The sequence below is a fragment of the Anthonomus grandis genome, chromosome 16 (genome assembly GCF_022605725.1).
Source record: "Anthonomus grandis grandis chromosome 16, icAntGran1.3, whole genome shotgun sequence".
In the NCBI taxonomy this organism is placed as follows: Eukaryota; Metazoa; Arthropoda; class Insecta; order Coleoptera; family Curculionidae; genus Anthonomus; species Anthonomus grandis.
The window spans coordinates 17956291-17978736 of record NC_065561.1 but is presented as its reverse complement, the minus strand read 5'-3'; the positions used below and the strand labels follow the sequence as shown (position 1 = coordinate 17978736).

The window sequence follows — 22446 nt, the reverse complement described above, 5'->3', positions numbered from 1 at the left end:
CCCTTAACCCCCCACCCACCCCAAACATTTGCCCAGTAAGAAATCCTTTGAAAAATCACTATTTTCCATTTATAATATCCAATCTAATAGCACTGTTTTTGTATTAAATATTTATTAATATATATATATAAATATATATCAAATATAAATAAACAAAATGTGTTATTAGAATGGATATTAACGACAAAACCAGCTGTTATTCATGCGTATTATTTTGGAAAACAATGATTTTTTACAACAATTTCTTACTGGTAAGTTGTGTGGGGTGGGTGGGGGGTGCAAGGGTAGGTTTAATAAAAAACTGTTTTTTTGTAGAAGATATTTTCCTGAAAGAAAAATGCTTTTTTATAAGTGATAACAAAATATTTAATTTTTGTATCTATACTTTTCCCACATAACCTTTAACTTAAACATAAACTTTATTTTATTTCTAGAAAGCAAGACCTATTGCTATGAAAATTGCAGTAACTGTGCCATTTTTTAACGCGAATAAGTGGAAATTCAGTTTTTTAAGATAAGTCAATAACTCCTGAAGAAAATTTAGTTTTTTTTCGTTCTAGACAACTTTTCATTATCTATTTGACCAATATAGTAAAAACCCCTAATTTTTCTTCATTTCCGGATAGTACAGATCTAATAGTAAATTGTAAAATTGTAAAATCAATGCCAATCTAAGAAAATAATAAAAGTACGAAATAGTAGTGATTGGAACAATGGGAAAATACTGAAGGTGATGACATACTGACAGGGATGCTATGTACAAAATGAAAATAAAAAACCCTAATTTTAGAAAAATTGAACATGAGTTTGATGATGACTAATATTGAAGTAAAAAAAACTTGAACAAAAAAAGTCTCAGATAAAATAAATCCAGAAAATAGTGAAATAACTAACATAAAGGACATTGTCATTCATAAGGGTATATAAGAATATTGTGTCGATGAACGACATCCGCACTAAACAGATCTATCATATATTTTAGTATATGGTATGTTATGAAACAAAAAGTACTATAAACATTGAAAACCCTAATAAATTAGGTGTTATTAAAAGGCGTTTATCTTGAAGAACTTAAAATTAAAAGTAAAGTAACCCCAATTTTTAAATCACGTTGGTGAGAAGGAGGAATCAGTAAATAGGGATTCAAGACTATATTTAACTTGGTTGTATTATAATACAGTAAAAATTAATATTTAAAAAAGAACTTTTATAATATTTGAACTACTAAATGACCGAATACACAATTCAATAATTCAAGTATTTATAAATTTGAAAATTGCTTATGAGAAAAACTGAACCCCGTATATATAATGCACTTTTTCTCTCTCATCTTCGCTATTTGCTCTATAGTTTCTTGCTTCGATATATAGTTTTTTCACATATCGGAAATGTGGAAAAACTAATTTAGCCAAAAATCAACTACTGCAAAATAAAATTTTGAAAGAAATTGTTTAAATATGATAGACGGACTAATACAGAGGCTTTATATGAAGAACTTAACCAAAAATTGATGTAATATTTAATTTAGAACAAGTAAAACTAATTCACAAAAATCGAATGCAAATATTCCAGTTATACAAGCCAGTAAGGCAAACAATAAAGTATCTGAAAACATATAAAGTTATACGTAGTTTATTTATAAAGCAGTTAAAGTTATATCTAAAGATATATGTGTGAAGTGTGAAACTATTTCAACACTGTTAAAGTTGAAGTTGTAGAGTGTAATCTCGAGACCAGAGCTCAAAGCACTGTTTAGGGAATTAGTTTATTAATAATAATTTCTGCGATAGATTTATTGCATAATTTATTAAGAACTTGTGATTTATGTTGGTTTTTTATGATTAATTTTTATGTATAATCATGTTTGGTGTTTTTAATGGTTTCTACTAATTAATTTTTAAGATTTTTATACTCTATTTTTAATTGATCATAGTCGTAATCAAGTTTCATTTCTTGTAAATTTTTTGATATCTTATATCGCAATATATTTATTTATTTATTTGTCTGCACATGTGTGTGCTGTTTTTCTTTAAAATGTTAAAGCAATGGGCGAGTAATCAGTTATCTTATAATCAACTATATAGAATTCTGGATATTGGAGTCGTAATATTTTTACCCTTTTGTAAAAAAGTGTTCAAGGTAAGTTTTTGTTAATGGTTTTGTGAGAAAATTATTTATATATAAAATATTTAAACCCATATACCGCTAAGATACTTTAGTAGTCTTTAATAACTCTTATATTTTCTAAAAAGACAATGTTTATATTAGCAGTAATAATATGTCCTTTAATGTGTTTTTTTTTTGTATCTAGTACATAAATTATCTACAAATATGCTTTCTTGAATTGCAAAAGATCTATATATTCATTTAACAAGGAACTTTTCTGATTATAATTATCGTTTTCATAACAAATTCCATGATTTCATCACACTTTCCTTGTAAAAAGAATTACAACCTTCTAAACTAAATGAGTTTCTATCATTAGTTAGAGGAGTTTCAGTCAACAAAATAATGTCAAATCTTTTAGTTTGCTTCAGGAAACATGAAAAATTTGAACCTATGCCACATAATTATATTGTGTACAATTTTATACATTGTATTATTAAATTATTGTAAATTGTTGTGTATAATTATTTTTTCTTGGAAGTTTTTGATGTAAAGATCTTTTTAAACAGAGTTCATAAAATAGATTTAAACCAGATTCTATTTTAACTAAACTATTTTTAAAACTACTTTAAGACTACCCAAAAGCTAAAATTACTATTATCTATTATTGGGTTTAAATTATTGTTTAGGTATATTTCATCAGGACTTAACTTGTGTGCAAGTGGGTTCTTTTTATTTATTTTATTTTGTATTACCATGGGAAAAGGCAAGGCCTATTCCAGCGACATTCGCCAAAGAATTTTAGATTTTTACAATCAGGGTGTTAGGCAGCGTAATATTGCTCAAAGACTAACACCGTGTCACGGATAATTAAGAAATATCGTATATTTGGAAATGTGGTACCAGGTAAAAGCACTGGAAGACCTAAAGCCACGACTGCCCGTGTAGATAGGCGAATTTTGAATATTTCCCAGAATGACCCATTTTTGTCATCCTCCAAAATTTCACAAAAATTAAATGAAGGTGAGCCTTCCAATATCTCTGCAAGAACGGTAAGAAGGCGATTGTGTTCTGGTGGACTTAACAGCTACAGACCTGCTAAAAAACCTTTGCTGCGGAAGAAAAATGTCAAGTTACGCCTACAATGGATGATCTTAACTGGACTATACAAGATTGGAAAAAAGTGCTGGAAAAAAGTCACTATTTTCCAGTGATGGAATACTTCATGTAAGACGACCGAAAGGTGAAAGACTCAAGAAAAAGTTTATCTGACCTATGGTTAAACATGGAGGTGGAAATGTGATAGTATGGGGATGCTTTTCTTGGTATGGTACTGGGCCAATACATAAAATTGTGGGGAAAAAAGGGTCGATTTATATATTGGGATATTTTGCGGGATCGCAAAATTCGGGCATCTGGAATAGTCAAAAATGCTGATAAACTATTTCATAAGCTTGTTGAAGCCTGGACTCACATTGACAGATAAATAATTGAAAATTTGATTGAATCAATGCCCAGAAGAATGCAGGCAGTAATTAATGCTAAGGGTTACCATACCAAATATTAATTATAATATTATGGTTTCAATAAGTTATGTTTTATGTCGTTTTTGAATAAAAATCGTTTAGTTCCAAGTATTTGTCCAGCTTTTTTTAAATTTTTATTCCGAACTGCTACTAGTGCTGAATTTTTGTCAACATTTAAATGAATTAACACTAGTTTTTCGTGTACAACAACTTTATAAAAGAAAATAAAATGCTAATTAAAAGGCACACAAAATATAATAAATTTTCAAAAGTTCCAACTATTATGGCCAATACTGTATATTTTTCTACCTAAATAGTTTATTTGATTGTAAGATAAAACTTGTCACTTAAAAATTGTCACACATTAATTTCAAATATGATTTACCTTAGGCCTACTATGTAACCTCTCTTCCAAGATATATAAATTAAAAAAAAAAACGCAATTACCTTACAAGCACAATTACTTACCATAATCTGTAGGTTCCAGTGCTAACATGCAATAAAACAAGCTATTGCTCGCTGTAATATAATAACTGCTGCTTAAATACCTTATGAGTTTATCATAATACAGAGAGTCAGACTTCCCTTTTAAATATGGAATAAGGTAGTATTTAATATTATGGGTTATCTTAGGTCTCAGGAAGTTGTCACAGAATTCTGAGAGTACTGTGTCTTGACTCGGACCGAAGTCACTTAAAAACTTTAAAGGTTTGTGTATTAAGGCGGTTACTTCCGGTAGCCTCTCCTTGGGACTGTTGTCCAACAAGTTCCTTAAGAATCTGTAGTAACCTGTAAGATATGCGTTTAAGAAAATATTAAAACGTTATACTTTACTCACCTTTTCTTAATAAATAGAAGACTATATCCGCCTTATCGGTAAATACATTAACAACTTTCAGCATGACATCAACGTTTGCACAGTTAAAATGTTTCATACATAAAACTAAGAATCTTTTTAGTGCCCAAGCTGATTGGGAATCCGTGTTTACTTTATGGTGAATCTCTTTCACCTGACTAAGCACATTCTTTGATAATTTTAACTAAAAAACCGTTTTTTTCTATAACGTAATAAAACTCAAAGAAGTAATACATACCAGTTTATCAAAATCTAAACTGGGATCGTAAAAAAATAATAGTTTTTTTAACTTGTCAGAAACACTAATGCTACTCTCTATCCGGCTATATTGCTGTCTCTGCTCTTCTTTGACATGTTTCCTAACAAGGTAGCTACGGATATGTGATTGTAAGAGCTCTGCACTTTGTAACTTTAATCTTTGCTCCTGGAATACGATTAATTGTAATTTTATTAAAAAGATTTTGTAGTATAACTTACTTGTCTTTTGCGACGTTCTTCTTGAGTCTTTTGTATCAGGTCGTCTCTGGTAAGTTTCCGACTGGCGCCAGATAAATTTTGCTCGGGTCTGGTTTTAGTATTACCTTCAAAGCTGTAGCTTAATTTAAATGCTAAAATAGATTCAAGGTTTAATGTTAATTTAGTGTGTGTTATTCATGGGTTGATTGAAAACATTTTTTTAATTAAAATTATTAACGAATTTCGATTCAGTGGCACTCTTAGATATCCCTCATGTGCAAGTGAAAAGAAAAACACTTCTACATGATAGAACTCATATAGGTTTTCTTCTACAACTAATTGCAAAGGCATTACCTATGTTACATAGTTTAAAAAAGCAGTGGATATACTATACTGATAAAATGTGTGGGTCATTCCCTTTAAGAATAAGAAAATGGATTTTTTTTTTTTATTTTATACCCAAATGTCTGTCTTATAATTAAAGCAAAAATGTATTCATATATAAGAAAATTTGTATCTAGGCATTCTGACTCTATAAATGTATTTTCCAATTTCTGACATATCCTTTAATTAGTTGTACTTGCTCTCTTTTTAACTGAAGAAATAAAAATTAATTTAATTTGACTATGTCATAATGATTTGTGTGTAGCATACATGATACAATAAAGGAAAAAAATAAGGCACTAATCAGACGTTTATTATAATAACAATCCATCATAACAGATTAGGTCAAGTCAAGAAATGTTGAGGTTAGTCTAGATTTTCTAGGGAGCAAGAATTTTTTTAAGCAGCTTAGAGGCAGTATTGATATAAATGTATAAATGCTTCCAATTGATTGCCAAATATTGAGGTACTCTGCAAATTGTGAAACTACTTCTTTCTATAGGTTAAATCACACATAATTGGACGCATTAATCAAGCACATTTATTGACATCAGTTGATCAAAGTTCAAAAGTGTTCGACAATGATTAGTTATTTTAGTTCTTACTAAGTATAGGGATTTCTGAAATAGGTAGGTTTATGCCTTTATTTGTTTATTTGATCTATTTTACTAACATCTAAGATAACATTTGCAAATTTCCTAAATTTTTTCAGGGTATTGCCAAAGGAATCTAAGACAGTTGCAGAGATTTTATTAATTGGAGAAATTTAGCACACTTGTTATTCATAAAAAAGGAATATGCATAAGATCACAATTTCCTGTTGCATAAAACTCGCATGGACTGAGAACAGAGAGAGACATTCTGAATTTTGTCACTCCATTCAATATTCTATAGGCAAAAATACATTTTAGAATTACCTTATTGTATGTATAGTACTAACAAAAGTATCCCTATACTACCGCTTATTACTTTAAACACTTCCTTCCATGGTCTAAGTATTTGCCATATAAGTTTACATAAACATTATGGGGGTTACAAATAAAAATCTTATAATTAAAACCGAAGAGGCTGCTAATCAATCATCAAGGATTTTAAGTTCACATCAATACATATAATTAACAAAAAATTAATTCTACTCGGAAAATTAATTGAAAAATAAAGAACCAGTTTATCGAAGAGTTATGTAGTTTATAAATGATCCCTTTATAAATGAAAAAGAAAAAGCTGCAAGTCAATTGGTCTAGCAAATTTTAGGAAACATTTTTTTTCCAAAACTTCCTAAAAAAATTAAATCCAGTTCAATTAGGGTATCATTAAAAGATAAAATTGGCATCAAATACATTTAAATTATGCATGTCTTTTTTTTCCAAAGTTAAAGAATTTGGAAACAAAAGTACAGGAATTCCTGCTTAATATCCGCTGATTTGTTATTATAATTTTTGTTCTAGGTAATAAAATGCTAATCGTGTCCATCTAAATTATGTATTTTGCCAAAATATCATTTATATTAATTACAATTCTAATTAAAACTGAAACAGATTAATAGGATTTTTTACAATAATTAATTAATAATAAGCCTCATGCCCTGAGCATAATGCCTCAGAAAAATTACTAGAAACCCCTAGTTATTTTATTATGAAATCCTATTTATGTTTTTATTTAATGAACGTTCTTTGAAGATTTTTTGACCATGGCTTGAAATATTCTTCTGCAATTGGAATAAAACTCAAACAAAAACAAAAATGCCAAAAAACAATTAAAATCATGACAAAAATTCCAAAAAAAAAAACCAGGAACTCCTAGTTGTCCTCCACTGAATTGTTTGCCAGTTATTTCCATTGCGGTTGGTTATTTACACAATTATTAATTTGGTAGTAATAAATTACCTACTTGAATATTGCAATCAAGCAACCACACTCTATTCCCAAAATCTTAAACCATATTTATTATTAATTAGCATCGCTAAAGAACATTAGAGGCATGAAATGTGTATGCTGTCCTGAATTGCAATAATTTAAATTGTTTTTGATCTAGAATAATTTGTGATTTTACAAGGTTTTTATTTTCAGACAAATTATGTGACCGAAAAGTGGGAAAAGGCTCTCGGCAAGTAAATATGACTTACTAGGTTTAACACCGATAACCCTCCTAGATTTAAATAATTTGAGGAGGAGGAGGATACAGTACACCCTGTAATCCTTCCACGTTTATTATCATTTAATTAATACATAATTTGTTTTATAATATAAATGCTATGGTTAAAAAATAACAAATTTCTTAGTAGCACCTAGGTGTACAAACACCTGTGTGTGCTAAAAACAAAATAAATAATTTATTATAGTTAACAAGATTAAAAAAAAATATATATATAAATTTTAAATTAGTTCACATAATTGAATAACATTACATTCATTGCATCTTAATTTAATTTAGCATACTTTTACATTTTTCATCATAATACTGACAGATGTATGATTTTACTTTTCTCTTAAATAAGGTTATATGTGTTATGTCTTTAATTTGCTTTGGTAAAATGTTGTAAATTTTTGGCCCAAGCCAAGTAATAAATTTGAAATTGATGTTGTTTCGACTTAAAGGTATTTCAATTAATTGATCGGCTCTACCATGTGTGTTATGCATATGATTGATATATGTTAATTTATTTTGATTTTTGTGGATATACATGGAAACTGTGTGATTATAAATACATCTTACATTTTGAATTTCTTCAGTAAAAAGTAAGTGGGATGGGTATCTCCTAGGCTTTTTATACATTATTTTTAGAATCGATTTTTGGATTATGTTAAGCTTATTTAAATAAATGTTGTACAACTCACCCCATACTAATATGCCATAATGAATCACAGCTTCTATCAGATTTTTATAAACTGTTTGTAAAAGGTTTTTGTTAAATATATCTCTGAGAAGAAAAAATGTATGTAGCAGATTTCTGATCCTATTCGTCACATAATCAATATGAGGACCCCATTTTAGGTACTTATCAATTACTATCCCAAGATATTTGGTTTTTGAAACTTCATTAATTTTATCATTATTTACTAATATAGTTGAGAATGGAGGTCTATTAGCTTCAGTTAATGAAAAGGCTATATAATTAGTCTTAGTAAGATTTAATGACAATTTATTCACACAGAGCCAGCTTTTAATTACCCTGAACCCATTAATTGCTTTTTGTTGAGTCTCTGGCCAAGTATTTTCACTGAAAATTAATGCAGTATCATCGGCATATGATATTGATATTCCATCTATATTTATTTTTAACATGGAATTAATGTAAACTGAAAAAAGAATGGGGCCCAGAACAGTGCCTTGTGGCACACCCATTTCTATTCTCAATTCACTACTTAGTGTGTTATTGATTCGAACCCTCTGATATCTGTCTGTAAGATAGCTTTTTAAAAGTTGTAGCACTGTTCCTATAACTCCATAACAATCAAGCACATTAAGAAGTCTTTCATGAGAAACAGTGTCAAATGCTTTAGCCAAGTCAAGAAATACTGCTATACTTTTTTTGCCCAGATTTAAATTTTTAACAATTTCAGATGTCAAAGTCATCATTGCATCATTGGTACTAGAACCCTCAAGAAAACCATATTGTTGTGGTGAAAGGACATGGTTAGCAGCCAGAAACTCAACCAACCTTTTCTTAATACACTTTTCTAATATTTTAGAAAAATTTGTGATTAAGCTCACTGGCCTGTAATTTTTTACAGCAGTGGCATTGCCGGATTTTAATATAGGAGTCACAATCGATATTTTAAAGTAACTTGGTACTTTTCCGGTTTCTAGACAAACATTCATGAGGTATATGTAAAAGAGGATCAAGAATTTCAGTACATGTTTGTTTAATGACCCTTGTTGAAACCCCATAATGACCAGATGCACAATTATTTTTTAGAGAAGATATATGTTCAATAAGTTCGTTTTTTGTTACAGGGCTAAGAAACATTGAGTTGAGGATTATTAAAATCTACTGCATATGTTTGTGTTGAAGGAGGGATTTTTTTGCATTTCTATACCTACATTTATGAAGTATTTGAGTAGTTTGATATGTCTTTGTTCGAGTGAATTATTTCCCTATTATCCCCTACTAGCTGAATATTACTGGCCTTATAAGGCCTATACTAAGCTTCACCCAATACTAATCTGATGTGACCAGATTCTTACTTTATGCAGATGACTTTAGAATTTACAACTTCATTAGAAATCACAATGATAGTGTAAACATTCAGGGGGACTTGGACAGGTTTCAAGTGTGATGTATTGATAAACTTTTTTTAAACATTTAGAAATGTGGGTTGATGTCATTTAATAGAGTTGAAATTCTTTAATTTCTTAACACTTTATCGAGAGACAATAACTAACAATTCTTTTTACTGTTAGGAGTTACACTTGACCTCCACATTGAAGACATAACCAATAAATCTCTGAGACTCTTAGGCATCATATTCTAGATCACTTAATGAATTTCTTTGGTTCTTCCTCTGCTTGAACTATCATAAAAATACCATTATGATTAAAATACTGTCTGGATAATCAATTACTAATGACAACTATTAACTACATTTATTTGTTATATATGTTTGACCCTTCTTTTGTGTGTTTGTTAATTAGAGTTACTACCTAATATATTTTTAATAGATTGTAATGTTGTGACCATCTCTAAAGATTAATTGCAGTGACATTTTATTCAAGTTTTTTGAAGTTGTCTGTTACTCTAAATATTGTAAGTGTATGTTCTATTGGCATTATTTTTAATGTTGTTGATTGTTTTTATGTAATATAAGAATTAGAAAAACAAATTGCACCTAATCGAGCTGGAGATATGCAGTGACTAGTGGGCTTTATGTTTATAAAATCTCTGTATGTTCCTTCTACAAGATACAATAGTCTGAATAAACTCCTATTTTCTTGTTAGCCAATTTTTGCAGTACTACAACTGTGTCATTTTTAATTTGGCACCTTTCCGAACAGATTTTTTTTGAAAATTTGTAAACTGACTTTTTGCAAGTCATTCATTAAGGGAGTTGAATTGTATAGGTTTACTCGACGGTAGAGCAAATCATGTCATTTATTTAGTTCTCATAAATGAATGAATATCTATGATGCATTATATTTAAAGTATCCTTTATTGATATCTATAAAAATCTTTTCTGTAATCTCTTGTCTATAAAAAAAATGTGTTTTCTATTTGGAAAATGAAACTTTGTCATAATTTTCACATTAGCCCTAGAAGACTATGCTATGGCAATGAAGACTGACTGGAAGTACACTTCTAGGCTTTCTTTGTCTAATTTTAAGTTTAAGTTTTCTTCTAACCAGCTTAATAGCAAGACTATTTATGTTCACAGCAACTTAACTTACCCATTCTGCTTTGTCTCTTAAAAATCTCCCCAATTAGAGACTGATGGAAGTATCCAAGTTTGGACACCTAAACTCAAATCACTGAAAATGTATTAATAAGCGGAAAGTGATGGATGATTATGACAAAACTTAATTTACAACAAAAATTGACAATAAATTTCAAAATTGCTCCTTTCCAAAAAAAAATCATAACAAATCTGACTGGGCTGTCAATGTCATCAAAACATTTCTTTTAATGTTCAGCTAAATTGTACAATCATGGAATATGTACAATTTGTTAGTACATTGATTAAAAGGCCCAGAGAGGAGCGGTGTTGCCGCTACCATGTTCGCATGCTTTACGAACAACTAAGGTCGGATTTCCATGCATTCGTACAATAATCCAAATTCGTTTCAATTTCTCAAGATACTCTCGAGATAGTCGAGATGATATTGCAAATAAAACGATATTTGTTTGGCAAAACCAGTTGCAAGCCATTTCCAATTATTTCTCAAGAATTGACAAAAAAACATGCTTCTAGTTACTAACTTTTTAGTCTAGAACGACGTTTTGACCCTCAAATCTATCCTCAGAAACTCATTATTATTACTATATTTACTCAAAAATGTCTAGTGATTCCTAAAAACATTGATGTTTGAATATAAGTTTGAAACAATCAAGTTGGACGGCTCTTAAACATTGACGGACAAAATTGCCTCTAACTCAGAAAGTTTTTAAAGTACAACAAACGTTTTGGTATGTAATTTTTGGAAATTAAACCCTTTTTCTTAATTTTTCAGTTATCTTCTGATTAACCTAAATATGACGCCAATATACAATCAGTTTATCATGTCTTAAATTCATTCAATAATAGCATATTTATACAAAGAGACTAAAGGAATATATTTAAATGTGCGCAAGAAAACGGACAGAAGCGTCACAGTTGATTGCAGACGGTCTTCTCGTCTGCAAAAACTTGAACCAGACTTAGGAGCATGACGGTCTGATGCAAATCTTTTGGTTTCTGATCGATTAGAGTATCTCAACCTATAGTAGAAATAGTTTGGCTCCATTTTGCCGCGGCTTACGGTCATTCGAATCAAAAATAAATAATCTTAAACTTTAACCTACGTTCCTTGGATAGTGTTAAGTTTTTAGCCCTGTTGATGATAGTTTTTTCAGAGGTTTTATCTTGGTATATATATATATATTTTTTTTTTTAATTCTAGTATTGTATTTATATTGTTATATTGTCTAGTATTTTGTATTATCTATTTTGTTTTTTTCTGTAATCTGGCTCTGCCGTATATTGAAATAAATAAATAATTGCTATCAACCGGTCATTCTTTTTCCTACCCAGTGGATTCCTCTCAGGTCCTTGAACAGTAATGGATTTTGTAAAAATGCTGGCTCAATTTTTCAAACTTCGATATGTTCCTGTATGTGTTACTAAGGTTGAAAAATCGTTGACTAAACAATTAAACGGGGTATTTAATGGGGTAAATAATGGACTTTTGACCCACTTTTGGGCATGAAAACCTATCTGAGACCCAGGAATCATTGATGATCATAATGTATTCATAGTTCACGTCAGTATTCGGTTCAATTACATACGAAAAGTGATATTGCAAGATGATCCAAGGCATATTAGAGAGGTGAGATGCCGTAGAATGCCAAATAATGGACTTTTGACCCCCTTTTTGGCAAGAAAACCTATCTGAGACCCAGGAATTATTGACGATCGCAATGAACTGATAGTTCACGTATGTATTTGGTTTATTCACATACGAAAAGTAACATTTCAAGGTATATTAGAGAGGTGAGATGCGGTAGAATGCCAAATAATGGACTTTTGACCCCTTTTTTGGCAAGAAAACCTCTCTGAGACCCAGGAATCATTGACGATCGCAATGAATTGATGGTTCGCGTCTGTATTCGGTTCAATTACATACGAAAAGTAACATTTCAAGATGATTCAAGGCATATTCGAGAGGTGAGATGCGGTATAATGCCAATTAATAGACTTTTGACCCCCTTTTTCCAAGAAGACCTATCTGAGACCCAGGAATTATTGACGATCGCAATGAACTGATAGTTCACGTATGTATTTGGTTTATTCACATACGAAAAGTAACATTTCAAGATGATTCAAGGTATATTAGAGAGGTGAGATGCGGTAGAATGCCAAATAATGGACTTTTGACCCTCTTTTTGGCAAGAAAACCTCTCTGAGACCCAGGAATCATTGACGATCGCAATGAATTGATGGTTCGCGTCTGTATTCGGTTCAATTACATACGAAAAGTGATATTTCAAGATGATTCAATGGTTATGAAAGAGGTGAGATGCGGTTTAATGCCAATTAATAGACTTTTGACCCCCTTTTTTCAAGAAGACCTAGCTGACACCCGGGAATCATTAACGATCGCAATGAATTGATGGTTCACGTATGTATTTAGTTTAATCACATACGAAAAGTAACATTTCAAGATGATTCAAGACATATTATAGAGGTGAGATGCGGTAGAATGGCGTTTCAGAAGTTTAGGTCTCATTTGGATTTATTTCTTATTCTTCTAAGCTATTTTATATACATATGGCACCATTTAAGCATTCCACCATTGATTTTGGCACCCAGGCCAATTTGACTAATTTAATTGGTTCTTCTGCAAAATTAAACTTAAACAGAAAAGCTAAATAATGACCCTATGAACATTTTTATTAAAATATTAATTGTGAAATAAATTTGTTCCAACTCGAAATTAACAAATTTTCCTAAGCAGTAGCCGTAAATGTGCCAATTTTTGGGTCGATTTCGATGAGATTTGGTTTATATTAAAGGGTTTTTAATGTAAAACAATAAAGGTCTCTATGAAAATATTCATAAAATTAATAGTTTATGAATGAATTTGTTCCAAGTCAAGGTTAGCTAATTTTCCAGAAAAAGTGGCCATAAACATGTAAATTTTAGCTGGGTTTTTGTAAAATTTGTTTCAAATTAAGAGGTTTTTAATGGGAAACAAAAAAGATCCTATGAACATTTTTAATAAAATTAATAGTTTTTAAATAAATTTGTTTCAACTCGAGATAAACCAATTTTCCTTAACAATAGCCATAAATGTGCCAATTTTGGGTCGATTTCGATGAGATTTGGTTTAAGTTAAAGGGTTTTTAATGGGGAACGATAAAGGTCTCTATGAAAATGTTGATAAAACTGATTTTGTTTGAATGAATTTATTTCAAGTCAACGTTTTATTGACTTGCAATAAATCCATTTAACAATTCAGACATTTTCTGAAAAAATGGCCACAAATATGCCAATTCTGACCCGATTTTTATATATTTTTTTTTAATTAAAGAATTTTTAATAGGAAACAAAATAGATTCTTATAAAAATGTTGATACAATTAATTATTTTTAAACTATCAATGTTTTAACAAACAAATAAAAAACAATGTCACGGTCTCATAAGCAAATTTTATTGGCTACACGTGTTTCGCCCAGTATAAGCAGGGCATCATCAAGCCTTAGGACCTAGACATACACTGTAAAACAGTCAAGTTTTACTTACATACAAACTTGTATATATTTGTATATATGTATTTGTAAGTATGTCTAGGTCCTAAGGCTAATGAGCATAGAGAGCATGAAAATTTTTAAATTTAAATACCATTTAAATATGCTATTTCTTGTTATTCTTTAGGAAGTATTTTAAATTATATTGCAGAGATATTCAACGCTTTCGCTTCATAAACTTCGAACTTCATTACCTCAGCTACCACTTTAATCAGTCCACGACAAACGTTTATCATATCAGCTATGCTCGTATCAGCTATTTCTGCAATCTTTTATTAACAGCATGGAATTTTAAAAGAGGGAAAGTCAAAGGATTTGCATGAATGCTATTTTGGGCCGCTCTAGTTGAATTCAAAGCATCTTGAGTTACATCTTTAACAAATAAGATCATAAAGTAATTTTTCTGTCTCCTGATGAGCTTGTTTCTCAACAAATTTCTATATCCACACTCATCAAACCACAATACAAACTTAACACTATTGAAATTTTGACGCAAAATAGGTTGTATGTACTTCCAATATGTCTTGAACGTATTTCTTTTGATACTTTGAGAAGTGGCACGCGGTGCACTCAACACGAACTAATAGGAGCGCATTTGATTTAAGCTGCAGAACAAACATCCGAGTAAAAAAATCAATTAACAAAACATGAGCATCCTCGGTTCCGCAAATAAAACCTACCACCCTTTATGCGTGCCACCCCAGGGTGCTATTAAATCCCACTTGTGATGCTCCCTCCCAACGAACGGTGAGAGAACAATTCAGAGAAACATATGTATCAACTAAACACCCCCTCGGACGAGACCGATACTTCTCATCTGGCCGAGGGTTGAGTGCAAGTGCATTAAAATCCCATTTATTGATTCCGGGCATTGAATAGCCCGCTAATTTTCGAGATATTTACTAGTGTATGGGGGCGATAATGTGTGATAATGCGATTTTATTAAGATGTATTAATATTTTTCGAGTGTGTAAAAAAAAAATACAGTTATATAGTAAATTTTCACTTATTTAATATTAATTATTTGCACAAAAGGTACCAATAAAAAAAATTACAAAATATAAATATACATTTGTAAAAGCCCTTAATGCTGTACTAGTACCGGATCCGTATTTGTCAATAAAACTCAAAGCAACTCCATTACTCCATCCGAAACCTAGTTGCACCTCATACTCGCCTCCTCCTCCGTACTGTCCTAAATTAATCGCGTCGTATTTTTCATACATAGCACCGGTTTGTTCGAATCCTTTCATATTCGCTTCTATCCAGCGCTTGCCTAGTTCTCTGGCTAGTTTTACAGCTTCGGTGTTGCCTGTTTTATCCAGACCTAAAACAACATTTATTTCCTGTAAGTCATAAAATCGGTAATGCAGATACAATTAAGAGGATGAACTCTGCAAACAAGCAAGCAAGTCTAGATCAGTTTATAGTGAGTTCGACTTACTACTTATCTATAGGAAGCTTGTTGGTACTTCCCGGGTTTTCTACACACTAATTAGGAGTAGTTCTGATACACATGTACTCTCGTATTATCTCTGTGTTTATCTTTTGAGAATAAACATCAATTATAAATAAAGTGGCAAAATAAAGAAGGGAGTAATTCTTGTTGGAAGGCGCCCAATGTCCCTTAAGGACTTTGGGTGGGTACGTGAGGGTTGGGACTTTCTTTTTTTTTACAACTTACCCAAGCTTACCACGTGTGCTACTATCGACCAACGACTAGCAGGTAATCATATCAGTCGCTATTTTGTACTTTGTTGAGTGAGTTACATAATAATATCCTGTCTACGACTGAGAGGGACTTGGAGACATCGGGGTATATCCCTCATTAGATTAAATTTAGAAGTTACGATACCCTAGTTTTATATTTTTTATTAACTGCCTGGAAGAAATTAAACGTTTCACCCAATTTCCATACGAAACCCTAGTTACCTTTTTTTATTAAACCAATGGGACTTTTGAGTTTATTCCAGGCAATTGAGGAATTTTTCAAATTCAATTTCCAACTGCCTGGAAGAAATTACATATTTCACCCAATTTCCAGGCATTTGAGGACATTTTTTAATTCACTTTTAACGGCTAGGAAGTATAAAGAAGTTACGAAACCCTAGTTACCTTTTTTTATTAAACCAATGGGACTTTTGAGTTTATTCCAGGCAATTGAGGACTTTTTCAAATTCAATTTCCAACTGCCTGGAAGAAATTAAATATTTCACCCAATTTCCAGGCTTTTGAGGACATTTTTTAATTTACATTTAATGGCCAGGAAGGATTTAGACGTTACGATACCCTAGTTTCCTTTTTTCTTTCAAGCAATGGTCTTTTGAATTTGTTCTATGCAATTAAGGATTTTTAAAATTTAATTTCCAACTGCCTGGAAGAAATTAAATATTTCAACCAATTTCCAGGCATTTGAGGAAATTCTTTAATTCACTTTTAACGGCCAGGAAGGATCTAGAAGTTACGATACCCTAGTTTCCTATTTTTTAATCAAGCAATGGAACTTTTGAACTTATTCCAGGCAATTGAGGAATTTTTCAAATTTAATTGCCAAGTGCCTGGAAGAAATTAAACATTTCACCCAATTTCCAGGCATTTGAGGACAGTTTTTAATTCACTTTTAACGGCCAGGAAGGATTTAGAAGTTACGATACCCTAGTTCCCTGTTTATTATTCAAGCAATGGTACTTTTGAACTTATTCCAGGCAATTGAGGAATTTTGCAAATTTAATTTCCAACTGCCTGAAAGAAATTAAATATTTGAACCAATTTCCAGGCATTTGAGGACTTTTTTAATTCACTTTTAACGGTCAGGAAGGATTTAGAAATTACGAAACCCTAGTTCCCTATTTTTTATTCAACCAATGGTACTTTTGAACTTATTCCAGGCAATTGAGGATTTTTTTTAATTTAATTTCCAACTGCCTGGAAGAAATTAAATATTTCAACCAATTTCTAGGCCTTTAAGGACATTTATTAATTCACTTTTAACGGCCAGGAAGGATTTAGAAGTTACGACACCCTAGTTCCCTATTTTTTATTCAACAAATGGTACTTTTGAATTTATTCGAGGCAATTGAGGAATTTTTTAAATTTAATTTCCAAGTGCCTAGAAGAAATTAAATATTTTAACCAATTTCCAGGCATTTAAGAATATTTTTTAATTCACTGTTAATAGCCAGAAAAGATTTAGAAGTTACGAAACCCTAGTTTCCTTTTTTCTTTCAAGCAATGGTCTTTTAAATTCGTTCCAAGCAGTTGAGGATTTCTTAAAATTAATTTCCAACTGCCTGGAAGAAATTAAAAACATTTCACCCAATTTCCAGGCATTTGGGGACATTTTTTAATTCACTTTTGACGGACAGGAAGAATTTAGAAGTTACAAAACCCTAGTTCCATGTTCATTATTCAACCAATGGTACTTTTAAATTTATTCTAGACAATTGAGGAATTTTTCAAATTTAATTTCCAACTGCCTGGAAGAAATTAATCATTTCACCCAATTTCCAGGCATTTGAGGACATTCTATAATTCACTTTTAACGGCCAGGAAGGATTTAGAAGTTACGATACCCTAGTTCCCTATGTATTATTCAAGCAATGGTATTTTTCAATTTATTCTAGGCAGAATACATGTATCTTTATAAGTTTGAATTTTGCACTGTTGATTAATAAATAAATTAGAAAAAAACATACGATTGAAGGAGAAAGAAAGAAAATTATTCTCTTGATGCTTTATGCTCAATTTTGGCGCTTCAAGGCACCATTCAGGAATTAAGGTGGGTACATAAGGGTGGAACCTTTCTCTTTCTTTCTCCTTCTTCTTACTACTTACCTAAAACAACAAATTCCTGTAAAGGTGGCCAAGCATTAGGCAAATCCCACTGCTCTCCACTCTGATCCAACGAAGCAGGAATGCCTCCCTTAAAACTTGACAGTCCAACCTTATTAAAATAATCGACCGCCTTCTGACCGTGTTCGTTTTTCTTGGTTAAGTCGTAACAGTCGCACCATAACGGCGCGAAATTACTCGCGTAAAAGTACTTTCTTTGCCTGTTCAAATTAAAATCGTAATCGTACCAGATGCCATCCTGTTCGTTGTAAAGGAACATCTCAATGTTGTTTTGCCAAGTATCGGCTTGGGATGCCCATTGGGCTTTTTTGGTTTCGTTGCCTGCTCTATCGTAAAATTGCGATAGAAGTCGAAAAGATTTGCAGAGTAAAGCGTTTAAATCAACTGGAATAACCCTTTTGCTATCGATTAAGGATAAGTTGGCACTTGGATTTCCTTCAAGGTCAAAAATCCAGCGAGTGGAGAAGTCCCAACCTGTTTCAGCGGCTGTTTTCAGCGCATTATAGCACTCGTTCTGAAAATTATACATATTTACAGACAGAAAAAAAAAGATTCTTATAGGACCTTTTCTGCATCGGTTTTACAATAGGAGCACGTTTCCAAGTCCTCAGCATAAGATTCTGGTCTAGGTGTATTGCTTGATGTTCCATAATGACTTAGTTTATAAGACATGCCGTCTTTAACGATATCTAGGGTTCGCTGATCCAGCCAAAATTGCAACTCTTTTTCAATATGCGCAATATTTTGTGTAACCCATTCCAAGTCATCGGTATATTGGAGATAAAGACCAACCATAAGTGTAAAAAGTGGAGGGTGTGAGCGATTTACGTAATATACCCGGGAACCATTGGGAATAAATCCGTACTTTTGGATGAAGTAAATAAAATTATTGAGCATGCCTTTGACAGTTTGATGCATTTCGCTAATGAGCAAACCTGTAGCATAAAATATAATAATTAATTAAGCAAGTTAATTAATTTACCTTTGATAATCCAATAAGAATCCCAATAGTAGATCTCCCGAAACCGTCCTCCGGGAACAATAAACCCCTCGTTCACAGGAATAAGGGAATGCCTATTCGGATATTGCTTCACGGAATCCGTCACTTTTCTGCCTAACAAAGGCCACAACGACACCAAATTCTTGGCAAATGTTTTCACATCTGCATCCAGGATATTGGTCAGAAACAACGGGGACGCGACGAAGTCTGAGGGTGTCCAATTTTCCTGAAAAACCACCCTGTGGTCCTAATTTAAAAACTGCCATAGAACTTACGGTTTCATTGACAAACTCGAAATTTTCCTGAACGAATGTTTGCACATCACTTTTCGTGGGACTATTCAGTTTATCCGTCATCATTTTTTCAAAGTTTGCTAGGGTGACGTTAGGATCATTCTTCTGAGTCATATCCACAAAGGTTTTCGAATCGGAGTATAACTTATGCTTCTGGACGGTATCTAAAAGGGTTCCTTGACAAAATACCAGATCGTCGCATGAATGTACTAGGGGTGTCTCTGCTCGTACTGCCATTCTGCCTACTAATGTTGTAGCTTTATTTAGAAGTTTTATTGATTTGGGACAAGAGTGCTGCACTAGTGCAGTCAAGAAAATGAAAAGGGTGGTTGAACTTAAAAAACCCATTTTGCTTAAATACCCTCAGACTTAACCCTAAATTTTAAAAAATAATTAATAAGGAGAAAGATTTGCTTTATATTTACGTATTTTAAAAGCTGACAGTGAATTAATATTATTCTAAATAATGGTGTTGTTTGGTTGTTTTACGCGAATTTATGCTTTTTTAGATTATATAGAAGGTGCAAGGAGAGAAACAATTAAAATTGGCATTGTTTGAAAATCTGCTTGATTACCTTAATTTTACAGCATTATAATCCTAGATTAAAGATAATTTCGCGGATTTCCACACTTTTATTATTTATTAAGGCGATTAGATTAACTTTAACATGCAGCGAAAACATACCGAGATGTTTCGAAATATAATCTATAAAGTAATATGACAAATTATTTTAATAACCCAAATTCAAAAATCCCGCAAAAACGCGCTTCGACCTGTAAATGAGGCTGCATACAAACCGCATAGATGTTCAGTATATTATTTGTCATTTTCGTTAAATATCTATGTAATTAGAGAAATTAACACTTTAGGTTCAATTACTCTGAACTAAGTAACGTTAGATTTATTATACAGGTTGGACCACCGCAGGTCTTGCCTGTGGCAATTAATTAATTAGTTCGACCCAATTTAAATGTAAAGACCGAGTTACGAGAGAAAACTGACAGGAGTTGTAGCAATTCTTTCATATTTACGTCTATCTAGCCCTTAAATAGTTCCATGTGGATTCACCTTTACACTTGGACTAAAATAAAGGTCATAGTCCAGGTGTGCCTGTATTTAAAAAAAAATCTTTAACAAAAAAATATAGTCCAGGTATCCCAGAAATTAAAAAATTAAATTCCTTTAAATGAACAAAATTAAACACTGGGACTATCTAAGGAGATCAATTAGACTACGTGCGTTGATTGAGAATATGAGATTACCTATTATTATTCAATCAACGCTATGTGTTTGTTTTTAGTCCAGACGTTTAGAAAATGGGAAAAAATCTATTCATAGCACATAATTAAGACTTTTATTCTCACCTTTCGTCATTGTATTACTTAATTATATCTATGAACTTAACTTTCAATAATTAACAAAATAATATACTTATGTTCTTGGACTATTTCTTTAGTTATAGTACGGGTGTTCCTGTACTAAAAAATGCACTAATTTTCTAAAATTCAATTTTTATTATTTGAACACAAAGTAAAATTTAAAAAAAAATTCAAAATGTGACTGCAAGAGAAATAATAAGAATTTGGGACTATATTTATGCCCATAATCTAAGAAATTAAATATTTTCATTAATTCACCTTTATACTTGGACTAAATTTAAGGTTAGAGTACAGGCGTGCCTGTACTAAAAAATCCCTTAACGAAAAAACATTAGATATACACTATACACTTCATAATTTATCAATTGAATTTCTACTAATTGAACAAAATTAGACACTTGGATTATCTAAGGAGAACAATTAGACTACGTGTTTGTTTTTAGTACAGGCGTTCCAGTACTAAAAATGCACAAATTGAATTATGAAATATAATTTCTATTATTGAAACAAAGTGAAATTTACAATCTTATTGCAATGCTATAGTCCAAGTGTACCTCTAATAAAAATAATAATAATTCAGAAATACATTTATGACCATAATTTAGGAACTGAATAATTTCCATGAACTCACCTTTACACTTGGACTAAATTTAAGGTTATAGTCCAGGTATGCCTGTATTTAAAAAAAATCTCCAACGAAAAAACATTACACATAGGTACTCATCCTATAGTCCAGGCGTCTCAGTACTAAAAAATTTATAATTTATCAATTCAACTTGTTTTATTATCTAAGGAGAACAATTAGACTGCGTGTTTGTTTTTAGTCCAGACGAATTCATGGAACAGAATTGAGAATTTCATGCTTCCTTATAGTCCAGGTGTGCTTGTACTACTTAATAATATATATGGACTTAACTTTCAATAATTAGCAAACAATTAAACTTTTGTTCTTGGACTATATCTTTAGTAGTTTTAGTCCAGGTGTTTTTAAAAAATGCACAAATTGAATTTTGAAATTCAATTTCTATTATTGAAACAAAGTGACATTTACACTCTTATTGCAATGCTAAAATTTAGGTGTGCCTGTAATGAAAATAATAATAATTCAGGAATACATTTATGACCATAATCCAGGAAATGAATAATTTGCGTGAACTCACTTTTACACTTGGACTAAATTTAAGGTTATAGACCAGGTGTGCCTGTACTAAAAAAACCTTTAACGAAAAAACATTAGATATACTAACTTATCTTATAGATCTTGGATAGTTCCACGTGGATTCACCTTTACACTTGGACTAAAACTAAGGTTATAGTCCAGGTATGCCTGCATTTAAAAAAATCTCCAACGAAAAAACATTACACATAGATACTCATCTTCTAGTCCAGGCGTCTCAGTACTAAAAAATTAATAATTTATCAATTCAACTTCTTTTAATTGAACAAAATTAGACACTCGGATTATCTAAGGAGAACAATTGGACTGCGTGTTTGTTTTTAGTCTAGACGAATTCATGGAACAGAATTAAGAATTTCATGCTTCCCTATGGTTCAGGTGTGCTTGTACTACTTAATAATATCTATGGACTTAACTTTCAATAATTAGCAAGCAATTGAACTTTTGTTCTTGGACTATATCTTTAGTAGATTTA

At 31.4% G+C, this 22446-nt stretch overlaps 2 protein-coding genes across 4 annotated transcripts in view; both read right to left on the bottom strand.

Moving 5' to 3' along the window:
- The window catches only part of LOC126745757 (ubiquitin-protein ligase E3C), a 29310-nt gene extending 18389 nt beyond the window's left edge, over positions 1 to 10921 (bottom strand). For 2 of the 3 annotated variants that reach the window (XR_007663671.1, XM_050453742.1), the window contains exons 1-5: positions 10714 to 10921; positions 4966 to 5096; positions 4727 to 4912; positions 4471 to 4672; positions 4101 to 4421 (exon numbers count right to left, since the gene is read on the bottom strand). Coding sequence is in view for 2 of the 3 variants with exons in the window: in XM_050453742.1 (XP_050309699.1) it covers positions 4101 to 4421; positions 4471 to 4672; positions 4727 to 4912; positions 4966 to 5096; positions 10714 to 10717 (844 nt within the window). In the remaining variant the exon portion in view is untranslated. The remainder of the gene's footprint in view (positions 1 to 4100; positions 4422 to 4470; positions 4673 to 4726; positions 4913 to 4965; positions 5097 to 10713) is intronic. The other variant, XM_050453741.1, reaches the window with a different exon arrangement.
- A 4335-nt stretch (positions 10922 to 15256) lies between these two features.
- On the bottom strand, positions 15257 to 19949 carry LOC126745908 (trehalase-like). The gene is made up of 5 exons (XM_050453954.1): positions 19397 to 19949; positions 19104 to 19347; positions 18686 to 19056; positions 18104 to 18635; positions 15257 to 15596 (listed from the first exon to the last, which is right to left on the bottom strand). Exons 1-5 carry the CDS (start codon positions 19760 to 19762, stop codon positions 15286 to 15288), a joined length of 1824 nt encoding a protein of 607 aa, XP_050309911.1. The 5' UTR covers positions 19763 to 19949; the 3' UTR covers positions 15257 to 15285.
- Positions 19950 to 22446: the final 2497 nt, after the last annotated feature.